The sequence below is a fragment of the Halichoerus grypus genome, chromosome 4 (assembly GCF_964656455.1).
Source record: "Halichoerus grypus chromosome 4, mHalGry1.hap1.1, whole genome shotgun sequence".
Lineage (NCBI taxonomy): Eukaryota > Metazoa > Chordata > Mammalia > Carnivora > Phocidae > Halichoerus > Halichoerus grypus.
In genome coordinates, this window is record NC_135715.1 from 15,597,372 (window position 1) to 15,625,289 (window position 27,918).

General features: G+C 41.2%; 2 protein-coding genes across 11 annotated transcripts in view; one reads left to right on the forward strand and one right to left on the reverse strand.

The window, feature by feature from the left end:
* The window catches only part of GPR180 (G protein-coupled receptor 180), a 42,182-nt gene extending 40,388 nt beyond the window's left edge, over positions 1-1,794 (reverse strand). For 3 of the 6 annotated variants that reach the window (XR_013446903.1, XM_036080104.2, XM_036080103.2), the window contains exon 1: positions 1,567-1,794. Coding sequence is in view for 4 of the 6 variants with exons in the window: in XM_036080104.2 (XP_035935997.2) it covers positions 1,567-1,711 (145 nt within the window). In the remaining 2 variants the exon portion in view is untranslated. Of the gene's footprint in view, positions 1-837; positions 1,434-1,566 lie in introns of those variants that run through there. The other 3 variants (XR_013446902.1, XM_036080101.2, XM_036080102.2) reach the window with 2 other exon arrangements.
* Positions 1,795-4,033: 2,239 nt separating this feature from the next.
* TGDS (TDP-glucose 4,6-dehydratase) lies at positions 4,034-27,886 on the forward strand. Of its 5 annotated transcripts, XR_013446904.1 has the most exons (14): positions 4,034-4,251; positions 6,450-6,516; positions 7,523-7,591; positions 8,753-8,843; positions 11,213-11,355; positions 12,486-12,584; positions 13,433-13,492; positions 14,697-14,740; positions 15,355-15,520; positions 17,112-17,170; positions 17,809-17,906; positions 24,715-24,916; positions 25,195-25,609; positions 26,886-27,009. XR_013446904.1 is itself a non-coding variant. In XM_036080106.2 (12 exons), exons 1-12 carry the CDS (start codon positions 4,166-4,168, stop codon positions 27,050-27,052), a joined length of 1,149 nt encoding a protein of 382 aa, XP_035935999.1. In that variant the 5' UTR covers positions 4,034-4,165; the 3' UTR covers positions 27,053-27,881. The 5 variants fall into 5 exon arrangements, 3 of the variants coding, with proteins under 3 accessions (XP_035935999.1, XP_035936002.1, XP_035936003.1); XR_004913379.2 differs by lacking the exon at positions 25,195-25,609 and having other exon boundaries at positions 26,886-26,989; XM_036080106.2 differs by lacking the exons at positions 24,715-24,916; positions 25,195-25,609 and having other exon boundaries at positions 26,886-27,881.
* Positions 27,887-27,918: the final 32 nt, after the last annotated feature.

A 27,918-nucleotide genomic window follows, 5' to 3' on the forward strand; every position in this document is an offset into this window, starting at 1 on the left:
ACATTTTAAATAAATTTAAACGTATAGTATATGTATCAAGGAATGTCCAAGTCTCCTACATAAATTGATTACATTATAAATTATCCAAAATTTTAGAAGTGACTCGAAGGCTTAACATCTTAAATCGCATTCTGAGTTAATTATTTCAGTATAATTTAGTTTTATTATTTTACTGAATTCAAATCCACTGAAGACTGGTAATAATAAAAAATATATACATATACACACACACATAGAAAGAGCATGTATGTGTGTTAATATACTTGGAACACTCAATTCCTCAATCTTCCTTGAGATATCTGGATTTCCAGCACTGTCCAGCTTGTGCCATTTATTGTACTGTCTTTGCTATCACTGTCAATATTCAAAGTACAGTTACAGACAGCTGATTTAAGAAAACTAAAAACGTGACCTAAAAAATAATAAAGTTTCTAGAGTTTCTTCTTCACCCAAGGTCTGTGCCACACTGGATTTTGGAAAACTTTACTCAACTATTTTAAACACTCTGATTTTTAAAAAAAATTTCAGGTTCCCCTCCCTTTACACCACCAATTCTGTAATTTTGCAATACTTTAAATTCCTTTCCTACACCAAAATAGCTTCTTGTTTCTATTATCTTAAGAATCCTCCCTGGGACAACAATCTGACAGTGCATCTTTTAATGCTAAAAACTGTATTAAGGATACCAACTTCATCAAGGCAAATAATTATTTGCAATACAATACCAGTCAAATTCAGTACCAAAAGTATGTACCAAGAAAATCACTTAAATTTCGAGAGTGCAAATAAAGCAAAAATTAGAATGAATTGCAAATTCATTCATTTTTTAAGACTTACTGATTTTTGAGGGAGACCAGGAAGTAAGAATCAAACGCAGTTCTCCTTTCGGAAGGGCCAGATACAAATGATGAAGCTTCCAGGACACACCTACATGCATTTCTGTCAAGTGAATGCTAGGCCTCCTGGTCCATGGTAAATCTACTCCTTTAGTAGTGGAGTAACCAAACTGTCCTAGCAATTGTGACCACTAGATTAGCAGGTATTTTATTTGGTTTCCGAAACCTCTCTGCTTCAAGTAGGTTTTAGCAAATTATCTTAAAAACAAAGACTAAACCCAGTAAATCTAAGTTCTGGAGCTTAAATGCACACGTTAAGTACAGTGCCTTAGTGTATACAGTCAGGCTGAGACAGGAGTGAGCAAACGATGCTCCCTTGAGGGAAGGATCTCGAAAGATGCAGCAGCAGAAGTCCTCCGTACTTTCGTTCGTGTGCGGAAGGTGGGGGAAGTGGTGTTTCAAGTGCAGAATACAACCGCTAATCGGACGGGAGGGTGCTGACCAGGGAGTGGGGCGCAGCAACAGCAGAGTTGGCATTAATGCATCCCTCGATTCCCGCAGCTGCGGTCGGGGGTGGGCCGCCGGCGACGCGGGAAGTGCAGGTGGGGCTGGGGTCAGTCCCCCGCGTCGCCGCCGCCGCCGGCTCCAGGCCTCCCCCAGCGAGGCGGAGAGGCGCGGCCCGCGGGATGGGCCCACGCGCCTGCATCCCGCTCCCCGCCCCCGCACCTACCGTGGAACTGGAAGTGGCCGATGCTCTGGCCCTCAGCGTCTCGGGCCGCGGCGCTGCTGAAGCTGCCCCGCAGGGTCTTACCCTGGCTGCCCGGCGGCCACCAGCAGCAGGTGAGGGCCACCGCCAGCAGCCGCAGGGCCCCCATCCCCCTCCTTCCCTCTCGGCACCCACACCCCGGCCCTAACCGCCTGCGGCCGCCCTCCCCACGTCGGCAGCCGGGGCTGTGGGAGGAGGGAGCAGGACCGGCGTCCCGGATCCGCCCCCGGGAGACTGACAACCTATGCGGCAGGCCCCTCCGCCACGAGCCCAGTACACCCACCAATCAGAGGCTGAAATGGGCGGGACGTGCGGAGGCGCGCGTCCCATCACTCCCCAGCCTGCTGGCTAGTTCCCGCCTTTTTTATGGAGACTCAGAAGGCTGTTGCTTTAGGTTACGGAAAAAGCCTTACCCTCCGTCGTCCCCGTGCGTGGTGCTACTGCGCATGCGTGGGGTCGCCCGCACGGCTCCCGAGGGCTTTCCGGGGTGGAGTTTGTAGGATTCAGGAAGAACTGAGGATCGCAGGATGGCCCCGGTTCTGATGAAGAAAGGAAAGCTCCCGCAAAGCCCGAGGTGCCTATGCAACCTACTGAACGTTTCCGCTTTACTGTCTCAAAGACACGTAACTGTACATGTACAAGTTTAACGCATGAATTCTCTTGGCACGTCTAACCGATTTTAACCTCTTAGGTTCCCTGTGTTCTTGAATTTTATCGTCAGACAGCTGGGAAGTATAGCTTACATCCGTACATACAGTCATCTCAATGATTCTGGGCGGCGATGGTAGGAAGGAGCTGTCAATGTCGATATCCAGACCATTATGGTATGATCTTACTTGGCCTGTGGCAAGTAACTTGCCACCAGTCTTAATTTTCTCCAGTTGTCCACACACAGCCCACCTCTACCCTAGAGCCACAGAAAGCTATGGGGAACGAAATTTGACTGCATCACTTCCTTCAAAGGTTTTTGATCGCCTCTAGTACACAAGCAAAACTCTTTAGAATATAGCTTTCGAGTCTCTCAAATTTCCATCTCGACTTTTTGGCTCCATCCTTACCGAGCCACGGTCAGTGCGCTGAACACTCCAAGTTCTCCTCTCTGAGCCTGTAGCCCTTGCAGATCCATTGTATTTAAGAAGTGAGACTATTATTAGATTGTATGCAGTTTTTCATTATTACATATAAGCAGTGTATCGGTGAACATATTTGTGTTTTTCTGCAATTATCTATATTATACATCATGGAATTTGGGAATCATAGGTTATGTGCATTTGACCTTTTCCTATATGTTACCATTTTGCCCCCGAAAAAGGTTGTAACAAATGACATTTCCACATATACTGGGTATTCTCAGTCTTCTTATACTTTGCCAAACATTATATGAAAAAAGAAAAAAAAAAACCCAAGATATTTATTTATCCATTCAACATTAACTGATCATTTATTCTGTGCCAGGCCTGGTCCCACGGCCTTGGGATTATAGCAGGAAACAAAACAAAGCCCCTGCCCTCCCTAGCCAGTACTAATGAGTAGTTCAACATAAATGTTGATGACTGCTATGGAGAAAAAAGAAGGATAAAGTTGTTAGGCTGGGCTGGGGTAGAGCTTGCTATTTTAATTGGGGTGGTCAAGGAAGGACTCTCTCCAAGGGTGACCTTCAATCTGAGAACTGAAGAAGTAAGGGTAGGGGCGTCTGGGTGGCTCAGTCGTTAAGCATCTGCCTTCGGCTCAGGTCATGATCCCAGGCTCCTGGGATCGAACCCCACGTTGGGCTCCCTGCTCTACGGGAAGCCGGCTTCTCCCTCTCTCTCCCACTCCTCCCCGCTTGTGTTCTCTCTCTCACCGTCTCTCTCTCTGTCAAATAAATAAATAAATAAAATCTTGGGGAAAAAAAAGAAGTAAGGGTAAAAACTAGGCAGACATCTGGGGAAAGGGCATCCAGGCAAATTCAAGGAGAAACAAGGAGTGGCAGGCAAGCTGGGGCAGAGTGAGTATGAGCGAGAATAGTTAAGGGTAGGCTCTAGGGACATCTTCACCATGATTGCCAGCAGCATGCATTGTCGGTAATAATATTAACAACAAAGGAGAAGGCATTTTGCAATTGCAACCTCCCATTTCCACACTTTGCAAGCAGAGAACTTCTGGAGTTAGCTCAACTGGTGAGTAATCTGTGGAGATGCTTTAGCAGTACAACAATGAAAAGAAGGTAATCATTCATAACTCTGACCATCTGCGTATTAAGTAAAGCCCGATTTTATACTGGTGTCACTTGACACGAAAACGTTCCAGACCCCACTTCCCAGCCACCCCAATTACGCCTAACGGGCCAGGTTTGGGCAGAGAAGAGATGCGCCTGCGCAGTAGCGCTGCGCCACTGGCCCACCCAAGGGCCCCGCCCAGCCCGCAAGTGGGCGGGGATAAGTCGGCCGGGCTCCGGAAGCTGCTGCCGCCTGCCCTACTGACGTGTCGGGGCAGCGGGACGCGTCGCGAAAAGTCGCGGTGGAACTTGCCTGCGGTGTGCAGATCTGGCGCTTTACGCTGCCAGGCACTGCTGAGCTGGGAGATGTCAGCTGCAGGCCGGACGGAGCCCTTGGGTCCTCCCAGCAGCTTTGCGAAGCGGCTCCTGGTGACCGGGGGTGCTGGTTTCATGTAGGTAACGGCGCCGCTGGCCGAGTAGTGGCTCCCCAGAAACCCCAACCTCTTCCTGAGCCTCTGCTTGCTCTTGGCAACTTGGAACCAGCTTGGGGGGGTTCTGATACGGGGCGGGGGGGGCTCTTAACGCACGAACAGGATCAGCCTACCTTCTTCCCCCTCTCCCGGTCCGCGAAGACTTGGTTCCTTTGAAACTGCGACTTCTTTAAGATGTCTCCCAATCAAAGCCAAGGTGCTGTGGTTCCATCTGCCCTCTCACCTGGCCCGGGATGCACCTGACACTCTTCTGAGTGCCCCGACATTGCAGTAAGCTTCTCACCAACTGCCCAGCCTCCATCCCGCCCCCTCCGTACACAGGCAGGCCTTGTACGTATAAGCGCCAAGAAACGAGTTTTGAATTATAGTAGGACATTCATTTATTCAGCGGGCTTGAAAACAACAACAACAACAAAAAACTCTCTTCTGGTGCTTTGACCTGGATGAGATATGTGATGCCTCTTTCTCTCTCACACCCACATGCAATCAGTGAGCCCTCTTTCTCTGCTTCCGAAGCGAACACTTCTCCCCCCTCCCCCCTCCTCTTCTAGTCCACATTACTGTCTTCTGTCTAGATTACTACTGTAGCTTCCTGATTGGTCATACTGCTTCCCCTCTTGTTCCCTTAAAGTCTGTTCTGCACAGAGAAGTCAGTGTTTATTAAGTAAGTAAGTGCATGAGAGTTTTACCCCAATGGTTCCTGTCAAACTTAGAAAACAATCCAAACTCTTTAGCATATCTAGAAGACTCAAGTGTCCAGGCCCTACTTTTCCAACCTGATCTGCCATTCTGCCTCTTTGCTTTCCTGTACCTGCCACACTTAACCTTTTTGGAGTTCCTGGAACACATGAGGCCCATTCCTCCTGTCTTGAGGCCTTTGCACTTGCTTCCCCTTTGGTTAGAGTGCTTGCATCTCTCAGTTCGGATGGTTACTTAGATATCACGTCCTGGGACAGGCATTACCTGGCCATCCCATCTGAAATAGCCCCTTTCCCAACTAACACACTAATCACTACCTGAAGTCTGAAGTTATTTTGTGTATTAGTGTTTACTTGCTTATTGTCTGCATCCCTGCTGTAGAATGTCAACTGGATGAGGGCAGAGACTACTGTTCACTCAGCATCTATAAAAATGCCTGGCTTATTTTACAAAGGTCTTCAGTAGTTATTGAATGGACAAATGCACAGGTACCAACAGGAAACTCCCAATGTCTAGTGGAAGAGGAGCCTGGGAATCACCTCCTCCATTAGCACCTTAAATCACCTCTTCAAATCTGACAATAACTTGGAGGAGGGTATCAGACAGGCAGGGTTTATCTAATGAGAAGAGGGGCATGGGCATAAAAGGGTGGTCCTTGTGTGAGAATGCTGGTCCCGGAAGGGCAAGTTCTAGAAAATGATGTGAAAGGGCCGTCAAATACAAACTGAGTTCATAATTTGGTCAAGGGCTGTCCTTGTTCCTGGGAGCCCAATGTTTTTGTGTCTATGAGAAAATCTGGTGGATCATCTCACTGACAGATGTCTCTGGTTCCACTTCAGGTCCTCGGAAACCCAGGAGCCACTATGGCTTTCTAACTCAGGATGGCCTCAGCCATTATTAGCCTTGGAAACCTAGGTTTAATCTAGAACCTCCCAGAGGATTCTAGTTTACACCACCAAATTCTTGTACCAAGAGATAGCAATTGCAGTAGGGTTACTGTGAACATAGACAACTCCTATGCTCATACTAACTTAAGTTTTGCATAGTTATACCTACAGTGTCTTAAAAGGTATGTTACAGTTTCAGTCTATCTGTACTGACCACCACCCATTGTATTTATCCTGCTTTGCTCCCACACTCAAAGCACATGGACAAAATCATTTGGTTAAACTATTTTTTTTCCTTATACCTAGGACCGGTAAATTCTCTTTTCTCCACAGTGCAAAGGGATATCGATATATCAGTACCGATTATTGATACTGTGAGAAAGTTAGTGAAAAGTGGGGGTGGGGAAGGAGTGTATTCAGTGTAGTTATGTTATTTCTGTTATTTTGCAGAAACTTAAAGGTATCTTTGAATGTTTCCTAATACTCAACAGGTTAAGGTAACATTTAAGAAATGTGAAGAATTTAGGGAAAAGGTTAACTTTTCTACTAACATAATATACTTTTTTCTTAAAGCGCATCACATGTGATTGTCTCTTTAGTAGAAGATTATCCAAACTATATGATCATAAATCTAGACAAGGTGAGTTTTATAAAAATGAGCTTCATGCACTGACACTTATGTACATTTTTTTTAAGTATTAGAATCTTATCACGCTGATATTTTAATTTTTTATTTAGTCATTTTAACAACTTAGGGGCCTACATAGTCATGTGATCATGCTGTATTTAATCTTAGTCTTTTAAAAGTTTTTCATTATGATAGCCCATAAAGTAAAGGTTGTAAGTGCAGTATTTTTACCAAAAGAAAATCTTCAACCTAAATATTTAGTGTAATCTTGTGATTATTAACCTTTTTCCAGAGTTGGGATACTCTCATTATTTGATTTTATTATTTTATTATAACTTATAATTTATTATTTTATTAGAACTGCCACCTCCTGGAAAATTACACATTTACTTCTTAAATTAAAACTAATTTAGCTTTGAGGATTTTTCTGTAATAATTGAAGTCTCCCTGGAGAGTCTGAAAGCCATGATTGGTAATCACTGGATTTTTGACTTTAAACACAGATGCGATTAGTTACCTTAGTTTCATAAAATGTAATAGTAAAAATCTATAGACAGAATAATCTGTAGGTCTTATCAATTTTTGCCTGCCTTACTATCAGGGGCAGTAATTTTTCCCCACTTTGTATGGGGATTTACCAACAATTAACTCAGGAAACAGTGTAATGAGTTATAATATGCATAACACAGGTGTAATTGTTTTCAAGTACTAATTCCTTTGCAGTAAGAAATGGTAAGCTTTTCTGGTGGCTGGGGGCAAATCTGGGCAGAAAAATTTTTTAAAGGAGGGGTTTCTAAAAAGTAATTTTTTTTGTATTTTGAAAAGGTAACAAAATTGCGTGGTTTTTGTTTTTTATATTTTAAGATATCAGAGACTTCTAAAAACACAAAGAACAAACACTTTAAGAAGACATGTTTTTATATTATGATCAGAACATCTACAGTCTTTAAAATATTTTATAGGAAAAACTATTACCACTTTTTGTGTTGTTTTCTCCCCCTCCTTCACTTGTTTTAAGCTGGATTACTGTGCAAGCTTGAAGAATCTTGAAACCATTTCTAATAAACAAAACTACAAATTTATACAGGTATGAAACTTTTCTTATAATTATGTAATTATTATGGTGTGTCTCTAGCCATTCAGACATTTTATCTTTCTACTTCGCAAGCTTGTGTAACGTGGGCTTGGAAAGCATGCTTATTAAAGACCTTTTAATTTCCAGAAGTACCACGTGCTATAGAGAATACTGATTTTAGATTAATACCACTATAAAGCTGCATGTGATATTTGGTGCCTTGGCAGATCTACGGGGAGGTGATTGAACTTACGTGGTTTATGATTTTTAGGTCCTCACTAGCCTTAATGAGGCCTTGCTGGGATTTAAAGAGATTGGTATAAAGGGGACTGTTACTCAGGCCAGGCAACAGCCAAAAAGCCCAACATACAGCCCATGGGATGATCTTCTTCTATGAGGGTGGATTGATTGGCTCTGGAAGGCTGAGTCTTACTAGGCACTCTTAGAAGAGTCCAAAGTATAAACCAGAGAGCCAGGTCATTAAGTTGCAAAGGGAAATTTTAATGTCAGATGAAACTATTTAACTCATGATTTATGTTTTTCTTGTAAAAAAGGTAATCTATAAACTCTCTTTTTCACCACAAATTATAAAGAATATACTGAGCAAACATTTTATAATTCTACTCTTCTATATGAAAGTGTTTCTTTCAGTCACCAAAGAATTGTTGAGAATACATATTTTTAGAAGAATTAAATGTACATATAAAATCAAAAGTACTCATAAGTTCACTTAGTTGTGGTGAAACACATTTTTAAAAATGTCATTGTAATTGTTAAACTTACTTTAAATATATTGCAATAATGGTTACCTCAAACTTTAAAAATATGTTTTAAAGGTTTCCTGTTAACATGAGCTTGGCAGGAATGTTATGGGAAAAAGCTAGCATGGTTCTTAGTCATAGTTGGTGTTTGATAAAATACTGTTTTAGACACATTTGCAAAAAAGTATCTTGAATTGAATATCTTATATCCTAGGATGCTGGAGAAATACATCATTACTATACTTACTTGACCTCTTGGTTGGATTTTCAAGATATTCTCTATTAAAGCAGGGTGGTGGTGGTGGGGGATTAATTTTTTTCTTATCAATGTTTGGGTTCATGTAGTAAAATAGTTATTACCAATGGAGGTGCTGAATGAAATTTTGCTTTTTCCTGTTTGCTTTTCGTATAGGGTGACATATGTAATTCTCACTTCGTGAAACTGCTTTTTGAAACAGAAAAAATAGATATAGTACTACATTTTGCTGCACAAACACATGTAGGTAAGCATTGTTTTATGTTACAGTTATGAAGGGCATTTTTTTTCCCCAGTGACTAATTAGCCTAAATCAAAGTCCAGTATTGAAGTCAAACAAGTAGGGGCTTAATATGTCTTTGAAAGAGCACATGCCATGCCCTACCAGGAAAACTGGGTGCTTTTCCAGGCACTTTTATTCATGTAGGTTGAAATATAATCTTGAATGCTATCTTAAAACTTTGAGTTTAACTAAATTCAATATAGTGATTACTTCTGGGGAGATGGACCTTCAACTGTGTTTTTAATTTTTTTTTTTTTTTAAAGCTGGGTCTTGTGTATACACGGTTGAACATTATATTATTATCCATACTGTTTTGTGCATCTGAGATATCTTCTAATTGTCTACCATTTTATATTGTGCAATATACCATACTTTCAGAAGAATTTAGAAGTAAAGCTAAATGAGTAATGATGATATGAATACCCATATAGCCATCACCTAAACAAAAGATAGAATGTTGCTGAATCCTCATTGGTAGTTAGTATATTATTTTTTTTTTTATAATTTTTTTTTTTTTTTAAGATTTTATTTATTTATTTATTTGAGAGAGAGAGCGAGAAACAGCATGAGAGGGGATAGGGTCAGAGGGAGAAGCAGGCTCCCGCTGAGCCGGGAGCCCGATGCGGGACTCGATCCCAGGACTCTGGGATCATGACCTGAGCCGAAGGCAGTTGCTTAACCAACTGAGCCACCCAGGCACCCGGTAGTTAGTATATTATTGCCTTATTACCTGATTTTAAAATTATCATTTCCCTTGGTCTTCTCCACAGTATATTTAGGAGATTATAACAGAATATTGAGATATTCCTCATTCCTTTTTATTTTCATATACTCCATTGCGTAGATGTACCACATTTGTGTTTGTTTCCTACATTTTGCTATTTAAATAGTAAGTACTGCAGTGGATGGCTTCGTGCCTGTGTCCTTTGTATATTTGTCAATTGATGTTGGGTAGAGGTTCCTAGAAGGAGGAATTCAGGGTAGATCAGTTTGCTAGGGCCGCCATAACAAAATACCACAGGTTGAGGGCTTAAACAACAGGAATTTAGTTCTTACCTTTCTGGAGGCTGGAAGTCCCAGCGCTGGCAGGGCCGGCTTCTCCTCAGTCTTCTCTCCTTGGCTTGCAGAGGGCCACTCTCTCACTGTGTCCTCACATAGTTTCCCCCTGCGCATCCCTAGTGTTTCTTTTTGTGTCAAAATTTCGTCTTTGAAGCATACCAGTCATGTTGGACTAGGGACCCGAATGACCTTATTTTTATTCAGTCACCTCTTTAAAGGCCCTATCTCCAAATATAGGCACATCCTGAGGTACTTGGGGTTAGGGCTCTCTCATGAATTTGGGGGAACACAGTTCAGCCCGATAACCAGGGTTAAGGGATAAGAGCGTATGTAATTTACCTAGATATTGAGAAATTTCCTTCCCTAGGGGTTGAAACACATTGTCTTCTTACTCCTAATGTATAGAGTATCTGCCCCCATAGCCTCACCAGCAGAAGTATGGTCAAATTTTAAAATTCTTTGCCGTCTGATAGGTAAGAAGTGGTATGTGTGAGTTTTCATTTTGGATTTCTCTTGTTGTAATTGAGGCTGAGCATCTTAAGCTTAAGGACCTTTGTATTTCTTGTCTAAACTATTTGTTTATGTCTCCTATCCAAAAGGGTTGTTCCTTTTTATTTTTTATAACTTCTTTATAGATTGAATATATTAGCCCTTTGTTTCTGATAAGTTCAAATATTTGTCCCAGTTTGTCATTTGTCTTTTTACTTTGTTTATAGATTTTCTGGTTGTTTGTTTTTTCTATGCAAGAGCTTTTACATAGTCAAACTGATCAGTTTTTTTTTTTTTTTTCCTTTTGTTTCTGGATTGTGAGCCATTTTTAGTAAAGTTCCCCTCATTCCCAGATTATAGAGAACCTATTCTTCAAAGTAAATTTATTTTAAAAATAATTTATCCAGCATTTATTGTGTTTTCAGCAATAACAGATTGATCTGAAAAGCCTTGCCGTTTATTAGGAGAAACTAGAAGTTTCAGGTTTTAAATTTAAGAACGTTTTAAATTTAGATGTATCATTTTTTTCTTTTTAGAATAAGAAAAAAGTGTTTCCTGCAAATTTAGCACTGATAGTTTTCTAGGTTGTAAGAATTTTCATGTACTTCATAATTTAGGCTTAAAGCAATCATAAGTAGCAATGTGTTTTTGTTATTTTTTTAAACTATTGCAGTTGTGGTGAATGAAGAGAAGTGAATAGGGAGCTTTCCTTAAACCCGAGTCTACTGTTGGGTATTTGTTTTGTCCTTTGGATGGAATTGTTCTAGCTTTTTCTCTTTTTTTAGATCTTTCATTTGTACGCGCCTTTGAGTTTACGTATGTTAATGTCTATGGCACTCATGTTTTGGTAAGTGCTGCTCATGAAGCCAGAGTGGAGAAGTTTATTTACGTGAGCACAGATGAAGTATACGGAGGCAGTCTTGATAAGGTAAGCTCAGAAATGGTATGTTTCACCTACTTACCATGGACCACAATGCAAATCTGTCTTATTAAAACCTTTTGTGGGCTTTTTTCATCCCCTCATTATACACACTGAGGGACTCTCCAAAATGTTATTCCTTTGTGTCTTCTGTTCAAATCAGAGAATGCTACCTGAAATGGCAACAATCACCTTGTCTCAATACAAATTTATATGTAATTTGACTGACAATATTTTACAAGAGAGCAGCACATCCCACCTTTCTGTCCCAGTCCATACATGATGAATGTCATTCCCATGGGCCAGGCATAGGTAAATAGGCTGCAGCCTAGTGTCTGTTCACCTTTCTCCTCCATTTGGGAAACATTGGAATGTCAAGGAGTGAATGTGAAATTACTGTAGAAACTAGAATCTGTTCTCCTTTTTAAATCATTTGTACATATTATACTTTTTATGCAAAAGATGTCTCTTTTCTCATCTATATTTTTTATCATCATTGTTTTCAACAAGTGACCTCATTCTGTTTTATATTTTTACCAACACACATACATGGTGAGAAAATCAAGCAGTTTGAAAAAACTTATAATGAAAAAAGCAGACCCTGACCACTTCTCCTCAATATCCAGTCCCACCTGTGAGAAGCAGTTATTCTCAATTCTCATTGCAATGTTTATGAGGTAGACTTTTTTCTTCCTGTACCTTTGTCATCCTACATCAGATCTGACACAATAGCCAGAATGATTTTTAAAATATAAGTCAGATCATGACATTGCTCTGCTCAAAACCTGTTCATATTGTGACACAGGCCCTCAAGGTTCTGCATGTTCTGGCCTCCCTCTAGCTTTCCAGCTTCATCTCCCGTTTCTCTTCTCTAACATCAACCTCCTTGCAGTTCCTTTGGACACAGTTCTGTCCCAGGACCTTTGCACTTGCTGTTCTCTCTGCCTGCCTTATAGAGTTGTTGTGAATGCTGCTCTATAAAAAATGCTTAGAAAAATGCCAGGGACATAGTTGGGGTTCAGTAAATGTCTTCTAACATGTAGTAATTAACATTTCAGGTTTATAATATGTTTTCTGATTTTTCTGCTTAGAAACTGTGCATAATAGGTGTATTTTTTAATGCATCTTTTTAAAATTAGGAATTTGATGAATCTTCACCCAAACAACCTACAAATCCTTATGCATCATCTAAAGCAGCTGCTGAGTGTTTTGTACAGTCATACTGGGAACGATATAAAGTAAGAACTGATTTCAGAACTCCTTTTGAATCATTTTTCTTTTGACTTAGGTGATACAACTCCAAGTTAGCATTAGCCACATTCCATTTTTAAAGTTGAAGACATAGATTGAGGAGTTTATATATTAAGGAGTTTAAAATACTTATTTCCTATATTGTGTGGACAAAGTAGGACCTACTTCATGTTCAGTTCACCACTTAAAGGAATAATTTATGTATATGTTTTCTACTTCAGTGGTACGTAGAGTATTACAGGTGTAGGGGAAAGCCCTCTTGGAATATCCTGATTCCCAGAATTCTCCGGGTGGAAGACAGTGGGGGCCAGATTCTGTGACCTGCCACATGCTCGTCTCTGCATGGTTCACCTCTCTTGGCTCTTCGTGAATGGGAGTTGACATTTTCTTGCCTTTTGTGTTCCATAATGCCGGCCCTTTTCCCTTTCGTAGTAGCTCTTTTTATTTGTAAGTGTTGGTGCATCAGGGAAAGACAACGTGAAGTTTCACATCTAACCAAACCTAAGGTCCAAGACGCAGTCTCTGAAATCGTCGGGTAGACATTCCCTTAATTTCCCGCTATCAAACCTAACTAACCTGCCCCCATCTATATTCATCCTGCTCTTGTCCCAGGAAAGAAAATATTCCTTTTCCTTTTAGGAGCCTCTGCCTTTCTCTGAATCCTATCCTCTCCCATATTTTCAGGAACCTTACATCAGAAAAAAATCCCTTCGCTTCTGTCCTTAAGGTGCGTGGAGTTACTTAGCTGCAGGTGCCCATCTTTTAGGACTGCCTATCTTCAGAAAATCATTACAATTGGACCTCTTATTGCATTAACATTGACTACTTTTTTAAGTTTCCAGCCGTCATCACGCGAAGCAGTAATGTTTACGGACCACATCAGTATCCAGAAAAGGTACATTTTGTGAATCCATGGTGTGTTTTTAGTGATTATAGCTTCTCATTATTTAAGATAATCTCTCTTCAGTTATTTGTCTGGAATAATTTCTGCTGTAATTGTACATAATTATAAGCACTGTATAGGCCACACATGCAAATCTCATCAGGTTTAGAGTCTGAAGACCTGAGTTCAAGTCTCAACCAGACACTAGATGGCGTGACCTTAGGCCCTTGGAGCATCATCTTTGAATTGGGGGATAATGAAAATACTCAGAAGGGATTTTTGAAGGATCCAGTGAGATGATAATGTGGAAATGCCCGGTGCTCTTCACGATTCTGAAGCACTATAGAGCATTCTGTCATGTTGCTGAAGACTCCTTCCTGGTTTGCAATCTAGAAATTTGAGAGCTAGTTAGAGAGTCCTGCGGGAAGCTTGTACAGAAATTTGTCTTCCCGTCCGCTGACTCACTGTTCCCTAGCTCCTCTTTACTGTTGCTGGCCTGAACATCTTCCAGAAAGTAGTACAAGTAGTGAATAAAGAAATGTAGTTAAAAGGCTGAACCAACTGTGCAGTTGGTTCTGTTATCATTAAGCCTAATTGAAGTAACCATTACCTTCTGTGCCTAAAAATTTGGAGATAGGGTTTTTCACTTTCCAGCTCGTTGCATTTATCTATTCGGCCAAAGAAAGGGGCCATGTCATGATCTCTTGGTCTTAATATCTACGTTGCTTAATTTGGGAAGTATCTTTCAGAGGTGTGTTGTAAGTTTAATAATATATCTCACCCTGTTTAACATGACTTTTCTTTGAGGTCAATGGCACTGGAATTTACTTCTTATTAATTTCACAAGCACTGATTGAATAGGTGCTGTATGCAAAGCAATAAATAAGATATGATTCCTGCCCTTATGTAATCAAAGGTGAGCTTTTGTGATGAGACCAAACTGTTCATGAAGACTTTTTCTGAATTTTTACACTATTTGTATCATTTTGTCTTTATATTTGTCCAGCAGATATCTTGTTTTTGTGAAATAGGAAGCTATTTCAGAGTTCTCTCACTTACCAAAATTACAATAGCTTTTTTCTTGAACTGATAAGAATTAGAATTTACCTCTATGTATATTTCTTAATAATCATAATCTATTAATCTTAAGATGAGTTAGATTCATATTAATGAGTGAATTTCCAATGTCTGAAATGATATTTAAATATTCTTTTAGGTTATTCCAAAATTTATATCTTTACTACAACACAACAGGAAATGGTATGTTATTATTTACCTTTGTACCCATATGTTTTTCTGGTATGTGGATAGTATTCAGTGACAGCCTTTCTTGAAAATCATAGTCTTAAGAGTTGAAGGCCATAGAATTGAATGTTTCAACAAATTTATGAATTCCTTCTACAATCAATGTGATGGTTCTTTAAATAATTACAATCTGTTACTCATCTTTATAATTTACTTAGATAATTTGAATTTTTTTTATAATTTCAATTCTTAAATAATGTATCCTAGAACTTTGAATTATCGCATTAAGATCTGACATCAGTCTTTATATAATTTTACTTTTCCAAAGGATTTATCTAGTTCACAGAGCTATACATATTTCTTCAAGATGAATTTAAGGTAGAAAATTGATGCATAACTTATTTCTCAGGGGTCATTTATATGTTTGCAACTTACCCCCTGAGTGCTGTAGGAAGTTCGGTGGTCATTTAAAAATTACGGATAAAATTTAGAAAACTCATGAGAATTTGTGTTTTCAGTAAAAGATTTCTAGGCTCCCCATGGGAATTGGCTTCTCTGGAGTTGTGTTACCCTGGTTTGGGAGAGCTTACTTTTTATACTTTATGATCCCTTTCATTTAATCTTTTTAGCTGCATTCATGGATCAGGGCTTCAAACAAGAAATTTCCTTTATGCGACTGATGTAGTAGAAGCATTTCTCACTGTCCTCAAGAAGGGGAAACCAGGTGAAATTTACAACATTGGAACCAATTTTGAAATGTCAGTTCTCCAGCTTGCCAAAGAACTAATACAACTGGTATGTATATATTGCAAAAGGGTAGTGTTTTCAGAATTGTCATTAAATTAGTGGCACTAATCATTTAGTCAAAATCAGCAATTTACAATTTACTCAATTGGAAAGTGAATGAGTAAAAAAATGAAAAGTACATGGAGATATGTCATTACTGGACGTTCTATCACTCATTTATAACAGCTTTTCAGGAAAATAAAAATCCTAACACATTCAGTGTAGATATTCATTATAACAAATACCTCAATGTCAGAATACAAAACTGTGTGTGCTAATCTTAAGGATCGATGATATGTAAGTAATTATAGTTGGGAGTGTATGTATGTATGAGTGAACATCAATTCTCAGTCTCAGGATTCAGTAGAAAGGGAGACTTGGTGTACTGAAATACTCTTCCTTTACACTGCTCTCAGAATACTTTGTACTCCAAACATGTGGGTTTTCCATACCAAGAAATTCTCAGAGACAAGCTAGGTGACCTATTATTTAACTCAATTCTGACATTATCTGCCTGGAGACGGCTTCAGATCCCATAGGCTAAGGGCTTAGTCCTCCCAAGGACGATCCCCTGCTTCATGTGCCAACCACAAAACCTGGTTGTCACCTGTGCTTCTGACCACTGGCGATACGGCAGAGGTGTTTAGCCGGAGTGACTCACAGAAGTCACACACAGAGCGACTCACTGGCTCATTGCAAAGGATAGAACTCAGGAACAGCCAGAGGGAGGAGATGCCTGGGGCGAGGTATGAGAGAGGAGCGTGGACTGATCATGCACTCTCTGGGCTTGCCACCCTCCCCGTACCTGCATGTTTTCAGCAGCTCAGATGTTCTCCAAACCCCCTTGTTTTGTTTTTTTATGGAGACTTCATTAAGTAGTCATCATTGGTTAAATCGTTGACCACTGGCTATGAATTCAACCTCCAGCCCTCTGAGCACAGGGTTGGTTCCCTTGGCAACCAGCCACCATCCTTAGGGACTTTCCAAAATTCACTCATTAACATAAACTCTGGTGTGCTTAAAAGGGGCTTGTTATGAATAGCAAAAGACACTTTTATCTCTCATCACTTAGGAAATTCCAAGGGTTTAGGAACTTGGATAAAGACCAAATATATCCTTCATGTCATAAATTACAGTATCATACTGAATAATAACCAAGAGTCAAAAAATAAATTTTCTCCCCTAGTTTATGCAGTGTGTTCCGTGTGAGCTTCAGATGAAATGTGGGTTATAAAGCATGGAAAGTGTTACTAAAATGCTCTTCATTTTAGCTGTCTCCTCCACTTTGAAGGGGTTATTTTTCTTTTGTAAAGATTTATTTATTTATTTGAGAGAGAGAGAGATAGAGAGTGTGCGCATGGGCAGGGGGAGGGGAGAGGAGAGGGAGAGAGAATCTTCAAGCTGACTCCGTGGGGCTCGATCTCACGACCCTGAGATCATGACTTGAGCCGAAATCAAGAGTTAGGTGCTTAACAGAGGGCATCACTGAGGCACCCCAAGGGGTTGTTTTTCTTGTCTTTTTAATCAGCTATTGAATACCTTTGTTATTCTCTGGTCTTGTTTTGTAATTTTGACTCAAAAGTCTTCTCCATTTTGACAGATCAAAGAGACCAGTTCAGAGTCTGAAATGGAAAACTGGGTGGATTATGTTAATGATAGGTGAGTTACAAATTAAAACATTGGGGAAAGGTTGTGAAATCTTAGATACTTATACAATTCTAAAATATATGGACTTAACCAGAAACTACTATTATTGCTCTTGAATTTTCAGCTAAAATACTTTTTCCTAATTATGTGTCAAAAGAATAAAGTGTAACATTATTGCCTACCAGCTGTGTGACTAAAGAAAGTTACTGACCTTTTCCAAGTCTGACATCTCCTCGAATGTGAAATAGGGATAATGATGTCTTGTTAACAGAAGTATTTTAAGGTCTTATTATAATGTATATAAAGTACCCAGGGTGTAGAACATAAGAGCCCTAATACATTTATGTGGATTTATTTATTCATTCATCAAACATTTAGGTATGAGGCACTGCATTCATACCCAGATCATGGCTGAAAGCAGAAAAGGGTGAGCCACAGAGAGGGTTAGGCCTCTGGGATTACAGATGCTTTTTTTTTTTTTAATACGTACTTTATTTTACAAATTTTCTATAAGTGTGTCATCAGGGAGAATTTTTTAAGAAAAAAATTTGAATTATGGTAAAGATTCATGGACACACATTAGTTCTCTTAGTATTAAATTTGTAAATATATATCCACAATGTCATTTTAAATCTGTTTTGTTTTCCGAGACCTACCAATGACATGAGATATCCAATGAAGTCAGAAAAAATACATGGCTTAGGATGGAGACCCAAAGTGCCTTGGAAAGAAGGAATAAAGAAAACAAGTATGTTATGCATTGATCCTTTTGGTGGGGGGGGAGAGGAGATTCAGAAAAATTTAAAGGGAACATAATTTACTTTTAGAACACTATAAATTCGGTAGAATGTCGTGATGCATCATTTTCACTTTTCAAGTTATTACATCTCATATATTTCCAGCAACAGTAACATATCTCCTAAGTATCTTGAATTTCACACCCAGACTTCTGCTTAGGCTTCCTGTGTCTTATCAGCATTTGTCAGAAACCTAGTTCATTGATTCTCAGGTGCAAACTTTTCACTTTTTTCACATCCTTTAAAGGTGTGAGTTTTAATGTCCAAGTGTCTTATTATTATTCCAACTTCCTTTCTTTCTTGGTAATATGTAAAATAACGGTCCATTTTGAGGTCAGTGGCATCTTAGATTTGATGAGATATCGACAGTTGCAATCTTTGAGTGTCTTAAGTCTTTTTATATTGAAACAAACAAAATTTGGTATGTGCAGAAATAGCCATTAAAATGAGCATATATAAAATCTGTATATATATGTTAAAGTTTTGTTTAAAAATGTATTTATGAGAAAAGATAAACTCACATGTAGAAAAGAAGTGTTCATTTAGAGCTTGACACAGAGTAGATGTGTTGAATTTTTAAAAGCCAATTCAAAGATAATTTACCATTTTTTAACTAAAAAAACACTTTACTGGTGGTATAGCCACATAAACTAATTTTACATATTATCAGAAGGAAGATCACACCATCTCATTATGCCTGTAATGCAGTATTGCTGCATTTACATGAACAAAACATTGCATTTTTTTCTGTAACTTTAAAACCAGTGCAAATGACTTATCTCTGTCCCTGAATTTCTTAGAATGTCTTAAACACTTACACCAGCAAATTCAGCACTGAAGAACTTTTGAAGTTAAAAAGAAAACAATAATTGATTTTTAAATCTAAGTTTTCGGGTATTGAAACATCTTGTGATCAATGACATTGGTTAGTTCAGAATCAAATTGTTTTCTTCATGAGGCATCCCTTTGGCAAGACTGATTCTTACTTAAATTAAGAATCTAAGTAAAATTAGCTGAGTAGCTGATGGGCAGGATTTTTCTTACTTAGCAAGAACCCAGTAAATATTGGTTAACTGGTGTTTAGTGTTTCATTTTTTATTTTCATCTTTTGTTTTTTTCCTACCAGTTGACTGGTACAGAGAGAATTTTCACAATTGGAAGAATGCAGAAAAGGCATTAGAACCCTTTCCAGTACAACCACCGTTTGTATAGAAAGGACAGTTTTCAGAGAAATTATCCTACCTCGACAAGCGATATGAAATCAAGTGACCAGATGAAGTGTCCTCTTCAGATGGAATTAGATTTGTGACTTTTGCATAAAATTCAAATGCAAAAATGCCTCAATATTTAGAATTGTTTTAGTATTGCCATATGAGTTAAATATCAAGATTCTTTCAGAAACCTTTTCTCCTGAAAGCCTGGAACCAGTAGGCCTAGAAAGACCTGTCTGTAGAAGGGGGGCCAGGAAGGAGGAATCTCGTGGTTCTGAGAACCAGGATGGGGAACAGCTCTGCATGGATGACAGCCTTGGCTGGCACTGAACTCAGCTTCCCAGCCTCTCCCACTGCCCAGAAAGTCTCAAGTTTTCATTTTTAGGCAATATAGGATGAGCCATATGCCCTCATTCATCTTTTTTTAAAGATCTGATGTGCTATAATTGTTTTAAAATGGGAACAATGGACGAGTATTTAGCACTTTTTAACTTTTGATAATTTTGTAATATTAAGTTAAATGTTTTTTAAAAGAAGGATGTAGTTTTTATATTTTTGAAATCAGTTGTTGAACTATATATAAGTAACAGCATATGAGAGAAATTTTATCATGTATTTACCATTAAAATGATTTTATTTATAAAAGTATCAATATTTTAATGTATTTAATGTAGAATGTGGCTTTATTTTTAGTAAGGTATGTTTTCATTTTGCTGTAGAAAAAATTTTATATTACTTGACTAAATATTTTTAATTCCTCTGTCTCCTAACGACTTTAAGATGACTTGAAAAAGCAACTGACTGGATATTGCACTGAGAAAGGGAAAGGAGTCCAAGACTGCCCAGCTTTCTGGCTTCAGGGCATGAATGATAGCTTGTTTCCTCTGTGGAGTGGGTAGCAAGGTCATTAACTCGGAAGTGGTTAAAGGAGGGGGATAAGAGTGGAGTCAGGGCCTTGAGGAGGTGGAGATCAAGAAAAGAATAAGCAGATCCAAAGGTAGTAAGAGGATTTGCCAAACAGGAGTGAAACACAAACTGAAGTTGAACATTGTAGTTCCAGAATTCTGAGATGTGTAAAAGTAGATTGATCCAGAGGTGGGCGTAGTCGGAGTCAGGAGGGACGGAGGGAGCAGAGGGCTGAGAGTGAGAATGACAGAAGTGATGCCCACTGGTCCTAGTTGTGTAGGAAAGAAAGCGCTTCTTGGGGGTGGCTGGTAGCTAGAAGAAATGGAGCGGGGAACGGGCACAAGGGCGTGGAGGTGAGAGCTTGGAGAGGCAAGGAAGTTAAAGGTAGAAAATGGGACCAACTGAAAGCAAATGGTCTTTGGTGAACTTCGGTCATTGAGGGTAGATGACAAAATAAAAACACTTTCTCTGTGTCATTTTTTTTGCACATATTTTTGTGTACACTTTTATTTCAGACTTCAATATACTCAATATAGCTTAACCTTTATCATTTATCTAGTCTCAGGAGATGACCTTGGCAAGCATTAGGAACACAATGATAAACCAGTTAAAAAAAACCTTTATGCAAAAAAGTGTAAAAAAAAATGAATGTTCTACATCATATGTCATCAGAGAAGTACAGATTAAAACAAAAATTAGATACCTATTAGAATGGCCAAAATCTGGAACACTGACAACACCAAATGCTGATAAGGATGTGGAGCAACAGGAACTCTCGTACATTGCTGGTGGGAATGCAAAATGGTACAGCCACTTTGGAAGACAGTTTGGCAGTTTTCTTACAAAACTAAACGTACCCTTACCATGTGATCCAGCAATCGCACCCCTTGGCATTTACCCAAAGGAGTTGAAACTTACGTCCACACAAAAACCTGCAGATGTTTTACATTAACTTTATTTGTCGTTGTCCAAACTTGGGAGCAACCCAGATGTCCTTCAGTAGGTAAATGGATAAATAAACTGGTGCATCCAAATTATATGAACTGTCAAGCCATGAAAGGACCCAGAGGAAGCTTACCTGCCTATTAAGTGAAAGAAGCCAATCTGAAGGGAATGTGCAGAAACATGCTCAAATTTAACAACTGTAATGATAAAAGAAGAAGCAAGATTGGGCAGGATGATGGTGCTGCCTAAGGCTTTGCAGGCAGGAAGGGCAAATCCATACAGAAAAAGTATCATGAGAATAGACCACTGGCCCTTTTAGGCTGGAAAGTGCTTGATGGAGTTAACTTACCACCAAGTAACTGGTTGGTTTCTTCAAGGAATAGTGTCCTATTGGGAGCTCAGCCTTTGTTGCCAGCGGGTTGGGTGTGTGGCGTGGCAGCAGCTAGATTGGCCTTGGTAAGTGAGAGTCCATGCTGGGGGCCCAAGAGTAGGTTCCATCTACATCTATGGTGAGTCCATTCCTATGCCCACTGTGGCAGTTCTGGGGTAGTTGATGGTGAAGGCTAGCCAAAGTCAATTAACCTACTCATTTTGTCTACCTGATAGTTAAGTGCCTCTTGCACGGTGGTTGCTTTCTAGTGGGCATCAACGTGTGACACCTGGATCTTCACACTCCCCAGCCAACCCCATGTGGCCATTCACACACCTCCAAGCCTGCCTTCTTATCTCTGCATCTCTAGTCTTTTTCCTTCCAAGTTTCCAAAGTGGCTAACCAGGCCATTCACTGCTGCCTATGCATTCATATATTTGTCACCTCAGGTCACTTCTATACAAAGTGCAGGAGCAAGTACACTGCTCAAAGCTCTGCCGTTTGACAGATTTCTCCTTTGCACATTCTTTTAATGTCACCCCCGTGTGGTTTTAATGCAGCCCCCATCTATTTGTGGCTTGTACATTACAAGCCAACTGGTCTAGAACGTTGGGTTTTTTCCTCCCCTTTCAGTGGGTTGTACGGGCCCTTTCACGTGGCCCCAGGTATAAGCTGAGAGGTAGAACCAAGCTGGTCACATCAGAGTCTAGCCTACCTGCTCCTGCAGTTTACTGGTGCCCTCTGATTGCACGCAGGCTCAATCCCAATGGGCCATTTTCATCTTACCATGGACTGCTACTGGGCCCACCTGACTTTATGGCTAGTTGGGTGCGTGAGTTTCTCAGGGCTGCTGTAACAAAATACCACAGACCGGGTGGCTTAAACAACAAATTTATTTTCTCGTACTTCTGGAGCCTGGATGTCTGAGATCAAGTTGTTGGCAGGGATGGTTTCTTCTGGAGCCTCTCTGCTTGGCTTGTGGATAGCCACCTTCACCCTGTCTTCATGTGGTCATCTCTCTGTGCATGCTCATGTCTGTGTCTAAATTCACTCTTCTTACAAGAACACTGCTCGCCCCAGTGTGATCAGGATTGGATTGGATTGGATTAGCCCCACCCCCAGAACTCATTTTAATTTAAGTTTCTCTTTAACAACGTTATTTCCAAATACATTCTGAGGTATTAGAAGTTAGGACTCCAACATATGAATTGGGGAGAAGGGAGAACTCAATTCAGTCCATAACAGTGAGTCCAAAAGAACCCAGCATGCAATGGACAGTTCTGGAAACATGGTCACTTGATGTCAAGCATTCTGTCCAGTAACCTGCCGGGAGCTGTTTTCTAAAATCATAAAATTCTCCACCGTTCCCCCCAGAACCCTAGGTACTTGCACTGTGATTCTCCCACTGGGGCTCCCCATAAAATCTGTGCTGCATCTCTGTCTATGACTGACCCCTCCACTACCACAGAGCCTGCCAGAGCAGATGGCCCAAGTGGCGGGGGTACTTGCCCCCCAGCTTGGCCCTGCTGCAGGGCCCTCTCCCTGCCCCAGACAGCCTCTGTGTCACTCAGTTTATGGGCTGGAGCATTATCCCTACGTGTGGAATGTGTTGCCTCCAGAATCCATAGAGGCCTCCCAGCCACTGCGCTTCCTTCTCTGTGGAAAAGCAATTTGATTTTCATCACTGGACTCCTAAGAATTTACTGAAATGGCAAGTCCTGAATATTCATGGGGTTTATCTTCCACCTTCTAGGCTGCATGTGCATTACCAAAGCCAGCTGTGTGCTAACCCCTCCTGCTAATTCTGCCTGATCAGCATGATGCCATCAGTTTAATAGATCAATGTGACATTCTTTTTTTTTTTTTTAAGATTTTATTTATTTGTTTGACAGAGAGAGACACAGCGAGAGAGGGAGCACAAGCAGGGGGAGTGGGAAAAGGAGAAGCAGGCTTTCCTCGGAGCAGGGAGCCCGATGTGGGGCTCGATCCCAGGACCCCGGGATCATGACCTGAGCCGAAGGCAGATGCCTAATGACTGAGCCCCCCAGGCGCCCCTCAATGTGACATTCTGCATGATGGTCAGAAGACCCAAGTCTCTTCAGAGAGCAGAACCAGTAACATAGCCCTGGGGCAAAACCGTGAATGCACCTGGTTTCTGATGTTCTTTTTTGATTGAGATAGAAAAGAACACATTCACCAGATCCATGGCTGGATACCATGTTCCAGGGACCTTGTAATCTGCTCTAGCAAAAGAGATGCCGCAGGGGCACGGCTGCTGCCGTGGGCGCCACTACTTGATGGAGGCGGCAACTGCCTGTGGCCATTCTCCAGCGTCCAGCCAGATTGGTGAATTAAATGGGGACTTGATGGGGACCCGGCCCTGCGTCCTTGCGACCCTTTAGGGTGGTTCTCATCTTCATGGGCTCCTCCAAGTTGTGATTTTTTTTTTTAAAGATTTTATTTATTTGAGAGAGAGAGAGAGTGCAAGCGGGAGGAGGGAGAGGGACAAGCAGATTGCGAGCTGAGCGCAGAGCCTGATGTGGGGCTCCATCCCATGACCCGAAATCAAGAGTTGGAAGCTCAACCGACTGAGCCACCCAGGTGCCCCGCGATTTTGTTTTTGATTTACTATCTCCCCTAAAGGAGGAGTTCAGGCTGTTTGGAAAAACCTGGGCCCCTGTCGCTCCGGATAGGAATATCTGGGTGGATACCCATAAAGATTTTGACTCTTCGAAGTTTTTTAACTGTAAAGTTCTGAGTTTGGTCTTAGGTTTTTTTCTTTTCTCCTATTTTAAGAAATAGGGCCCCCACACTTAACTGTCACTTGTTCGTTAACTGCCCTCAGCTTTTCTTCACCCGCTGTGGGGCATCCATGTGACTCAGGAACAACCAGCAAATTCCATGGTCCTCATATGACTTGCTCCCTGAACTTTTCAAATGCCTGACTTTTTGCAAGTTTTGGCATTGGGGTTGCCACCTTGCTCGTGTGCCCCACGCCCCACTCAGGATGGCATTCTCGTGACCAGCCAGGCCGACAAACCTAACTTACCACCTGCTTTGTTGCACCAACTCTTGGGACCATCTGTGTCAGTTGGATCCTCTGGGGAGTGGTGACTGAGACAGAGGTAGGGGTGCAAGCAGTTGATTGTAGGAGGGGGAATGCTTGTGAAAGATGTGCAAGGGAGGATGCTTATCTGGGCAGGAGGGATCCCCAGGCTGCAGTGCAGGTCAGACAGCTGCAGAAAGGAAGGGGAGGGGAAGTGTGGGCCGGGAGAGCCTCAGCCCGCGATGTAGATCTGCCCAAACAAACCCCAGCCAACTCCACAGGGAGCTTCGGAGCAAAGACGGCTTGGCAGAGAAGTCTCAAACTGGGCAGAAATGCCGGATACCCCGTTGTGCTCAGTCGTGGGCTGGCGGCTGCGCTGAAAGAACTGAGGTGGATCCTGACGACTCTGCAGACAGAGGCTGTCTGCTAACTGTGCTCGCCGCAGCTGGATGACAAGCTCCATCTTGAAGGGAAATGCAAGTGGTGAGACCTCCATAGCCCCTGCTGGGCTGTCTGCCATGGGGAAGGGGTCTTGGGGCTTATCAGCTCCCTGCACAGACTTCCAACCAAACCACTTGCTTTTCGGCCAGTGCCTTGCCCTCTCCCTCCCCTTCCCCCCCCCCCCCCCCCCCCCCCGCTACCGTGTCCACCTTCCATGGCTCCTGGTGCTCTGGGGACCTTTTGTGAGGTCCGCCAGCCCAACCTAGAGGTTCTGAGAAAACTTTCTGCAGATGACATTTGCGTTGTGTTGTGTTTTAAAGGATGAACCACAGTCAGTAGAGGAAACTGAGGAGGATCCCCGGCAGAAGGGCGAGCCCTGTGGAAACACCAAGCCGTGAACGATATTGTGTGTTCCCAGAACAGAGGTCCTCAGTAGTGCTCTAGCACAGACGTTCTCACAATGTGTCTCTAGTCCATTAGCGACATCAAAAACTGTAACGCGATACCACTTAATACCTTTTAGGATGGCTATTATTTGAAAAAGCAGAAAATAATAAATAAATAATAAACATTATAAATAAATAAAAAAACATTGGTAAGGATGCGGAGAAACTGGAACCCTGGTGCGTTGCTGGTGGGAGTGTAAAATGGTGCAGCAACCGTGGAAGACAGGATGGCAAGTCCTCAAAAAGTTAGACATCGAATTACCAGATGACCCAGCAGTTCCCCTTCTAGGTATGTGCCTGAAAGAGTGGAAAGCAGGGGCTCAAACAGATTCTTGCACACCAACACTCATAGCATTATTCACAGTAGTCAGAAGTGGAAACAACCCAAATGTACATCTTTAGATGAGGGGACAAGTAAGGTGTGGTATACACAAATGATGGAATGGTAGGATTCCACTTATACGAGCTACCTACAAATAGACAAATTCATAGATACAGAAAGTAAAATAGAGGTTTACAAGGAGCGAGGGGAAGGGGAGATGGGGGTGAAATCATTTAATGCCTCAAAGTTTCTGTTTGGAGGGTGAAAAAGTTCTGAAAGTGCATAATAGTCATGGCTACCCAACATTGAATGCACTTCATGTCGTTGAATTGTATGCTTAAAAGTAGTTAATGATGGTAAATTATATCTTGTGTATATTTTGCCACAATAATTTTTTAAAAATGTGTCCCCCAGACCAACAGCATCTCTAGCACTTATTACAAATGCCAGTTCCTAGGGCGCCTGGGTGGCTCAGTCGGTTAAGCGACTGCCTTCGGCTCAGGTCATGATCCTGGAGTCCCGGGATCGAGTCCCACATCGGGCTCCCTGCTCGGCGGGGAGTCTGCTTCTCCCTCTGACCCTCCTCCCTCTCGTGCTCTCTGTCTCTCATTCTCTCTCTCGCAAATAAATAAATAAAATAAAATCTAAAAAAAAAAAACAAAACAAAACAAAACAAAAAAAAAACAAATGCCAGTTCCTGGACCCCACCCCAGACTTACAGAATCTGAAACTCTGGCTGGGGCACCCCCATGTTTGAGCCCCACTGCTCTCCAACATGAGAGGGGAAGTGAAGCTAGAGGGGAAAATAGGGGCCAGGGCCAGGTCCTCGAAGGCCTTGTGTACCCCAAAAAAGTGCTTGGACCTCTTCCTGCCGACAGAGAGCTCACTTGAGATTTTAAGGAGGAAATTGACATTGTTAGATTTGTGGGACTAAGCTTTTTCCCGATTTCAAAAGTAATGTGTGCTCATTGCAGAAAGCTTGGAAAACTAAATCAATAAAAAAAGAAAATCACCCTTGATCTACCATTGGGAGATAACCCCTGTTAACATTTAGATGTATATTCTTCATTTCTTGGAGCATATATACACATTAAAAAAACAACAACAACAATATGGGATCATAATGGAGACATACTGTTTTGGAGTCTGCTTTTTTTTCCACTAAGCAATATATCATGAATGTTTTTACATGTTATGAGATCTTTTGCCATTTTTATTGACTGCAGAATTACGTTTTTGATAGCTTATTCTGGCAACAGTATGGAAGATGAATTTGAGATTCTGGCAAGATTGAGCTCCTGCAGGGATCTGAGTTATGAAGTTGTTGCAATAAATCAGGCTGGTGATGACAAGGCCGAAAGCACCGCGCTGCGAACAGGTGGCGTCGAGACAGACGGCAGAACTCTTTAGATCAAAAAAAAAAAAAAAAAAGTGATTGATTATGCAGGGGGGGTGCACTTTCTTGACTTGGGTGATATTTTAAGCTTTTGGATGTTGAATTGTTAAGAGAATGGTAAATTACATTTGGGGGAGATGTTGAGATGTAGAGATCCTTGGGACGCCCGAGCAGAGATACCTAACTAACTGGCCAACGTGCAGATCTAGAGCTCAAATTGCTGGGCAGGGTTCAAGATCTACAGATACATATTTAGGAGTTAAATGGCTATTAAAGCCCTGAGAGTGGATTAAATCTTCCCAAGGAGGGCACACAGAATGGCCAGGTGGGCAACACTGATTCACAGACAAGCCATGAGAAACACCAAGGTCTAAGTCGTAGGCAGAGGAGCCAAGGAGAACATTTAGAAGGGATTATTGAAAAAAGAAAAGAAAAGAAAAGAAAAGAAAAAAGAAAAAAGAAAAGAAAAAAGTCAGAGGAGGGGAAGAGAACAGGGGAAGTAATACCACAGAAAGCAAAGGGTTCAACATTCAATGATAAGCAGCGGTCCGGCTGGAGTTCAGCAAGGCAAAGACTTTTAACAGTGTCTGTTTTGGCAACGTGTCGGCAAATTTTCTAGTCATTTTAGTGTAGTGCTGGGGGGAAGGAGAGCCTCTGGATAATAAAAGTTGAGTAGTGATTAGGGATCAAAGATAGGAGACATGAAATTTAGACCAGTTTTTCAAAGAGCTGAGAAAAGTCAAGAAATGGCCAGCCCTATGGAGGATGCAGGGTCATGGAAGGTGCGCTTTAAAAATATATTTGGTCTAGAGGGGAGGGGGTGGGGGGATGGGTTAGCCTGGTGATGGGTATTAAAGGGGGCACGTATTGAATGGGGCAC

Coding starts and splice junctions, on each gene's coding strand:
- TGDS (XM_036080106.2), top strand. CDS start 4,166: ATGTCAGCTGCAGGCCGGACGGAGCCCTTGGGTCCTCCCAGCAGCTTT. Junction 6,517..7,522: donor TGATCATAAATCTAGACAAG/GTGAGTTTTATA, acceptor ACTTGTTTTAAG/CTGGATTACTGTGCAAGCTT. Junction 14,741..15,354: donor CTACAACACAACAGGAAATG/GTATGTTATTAT, acceptor TAATCTTTTTAG/CTGCATTCATGGATCAGGGC.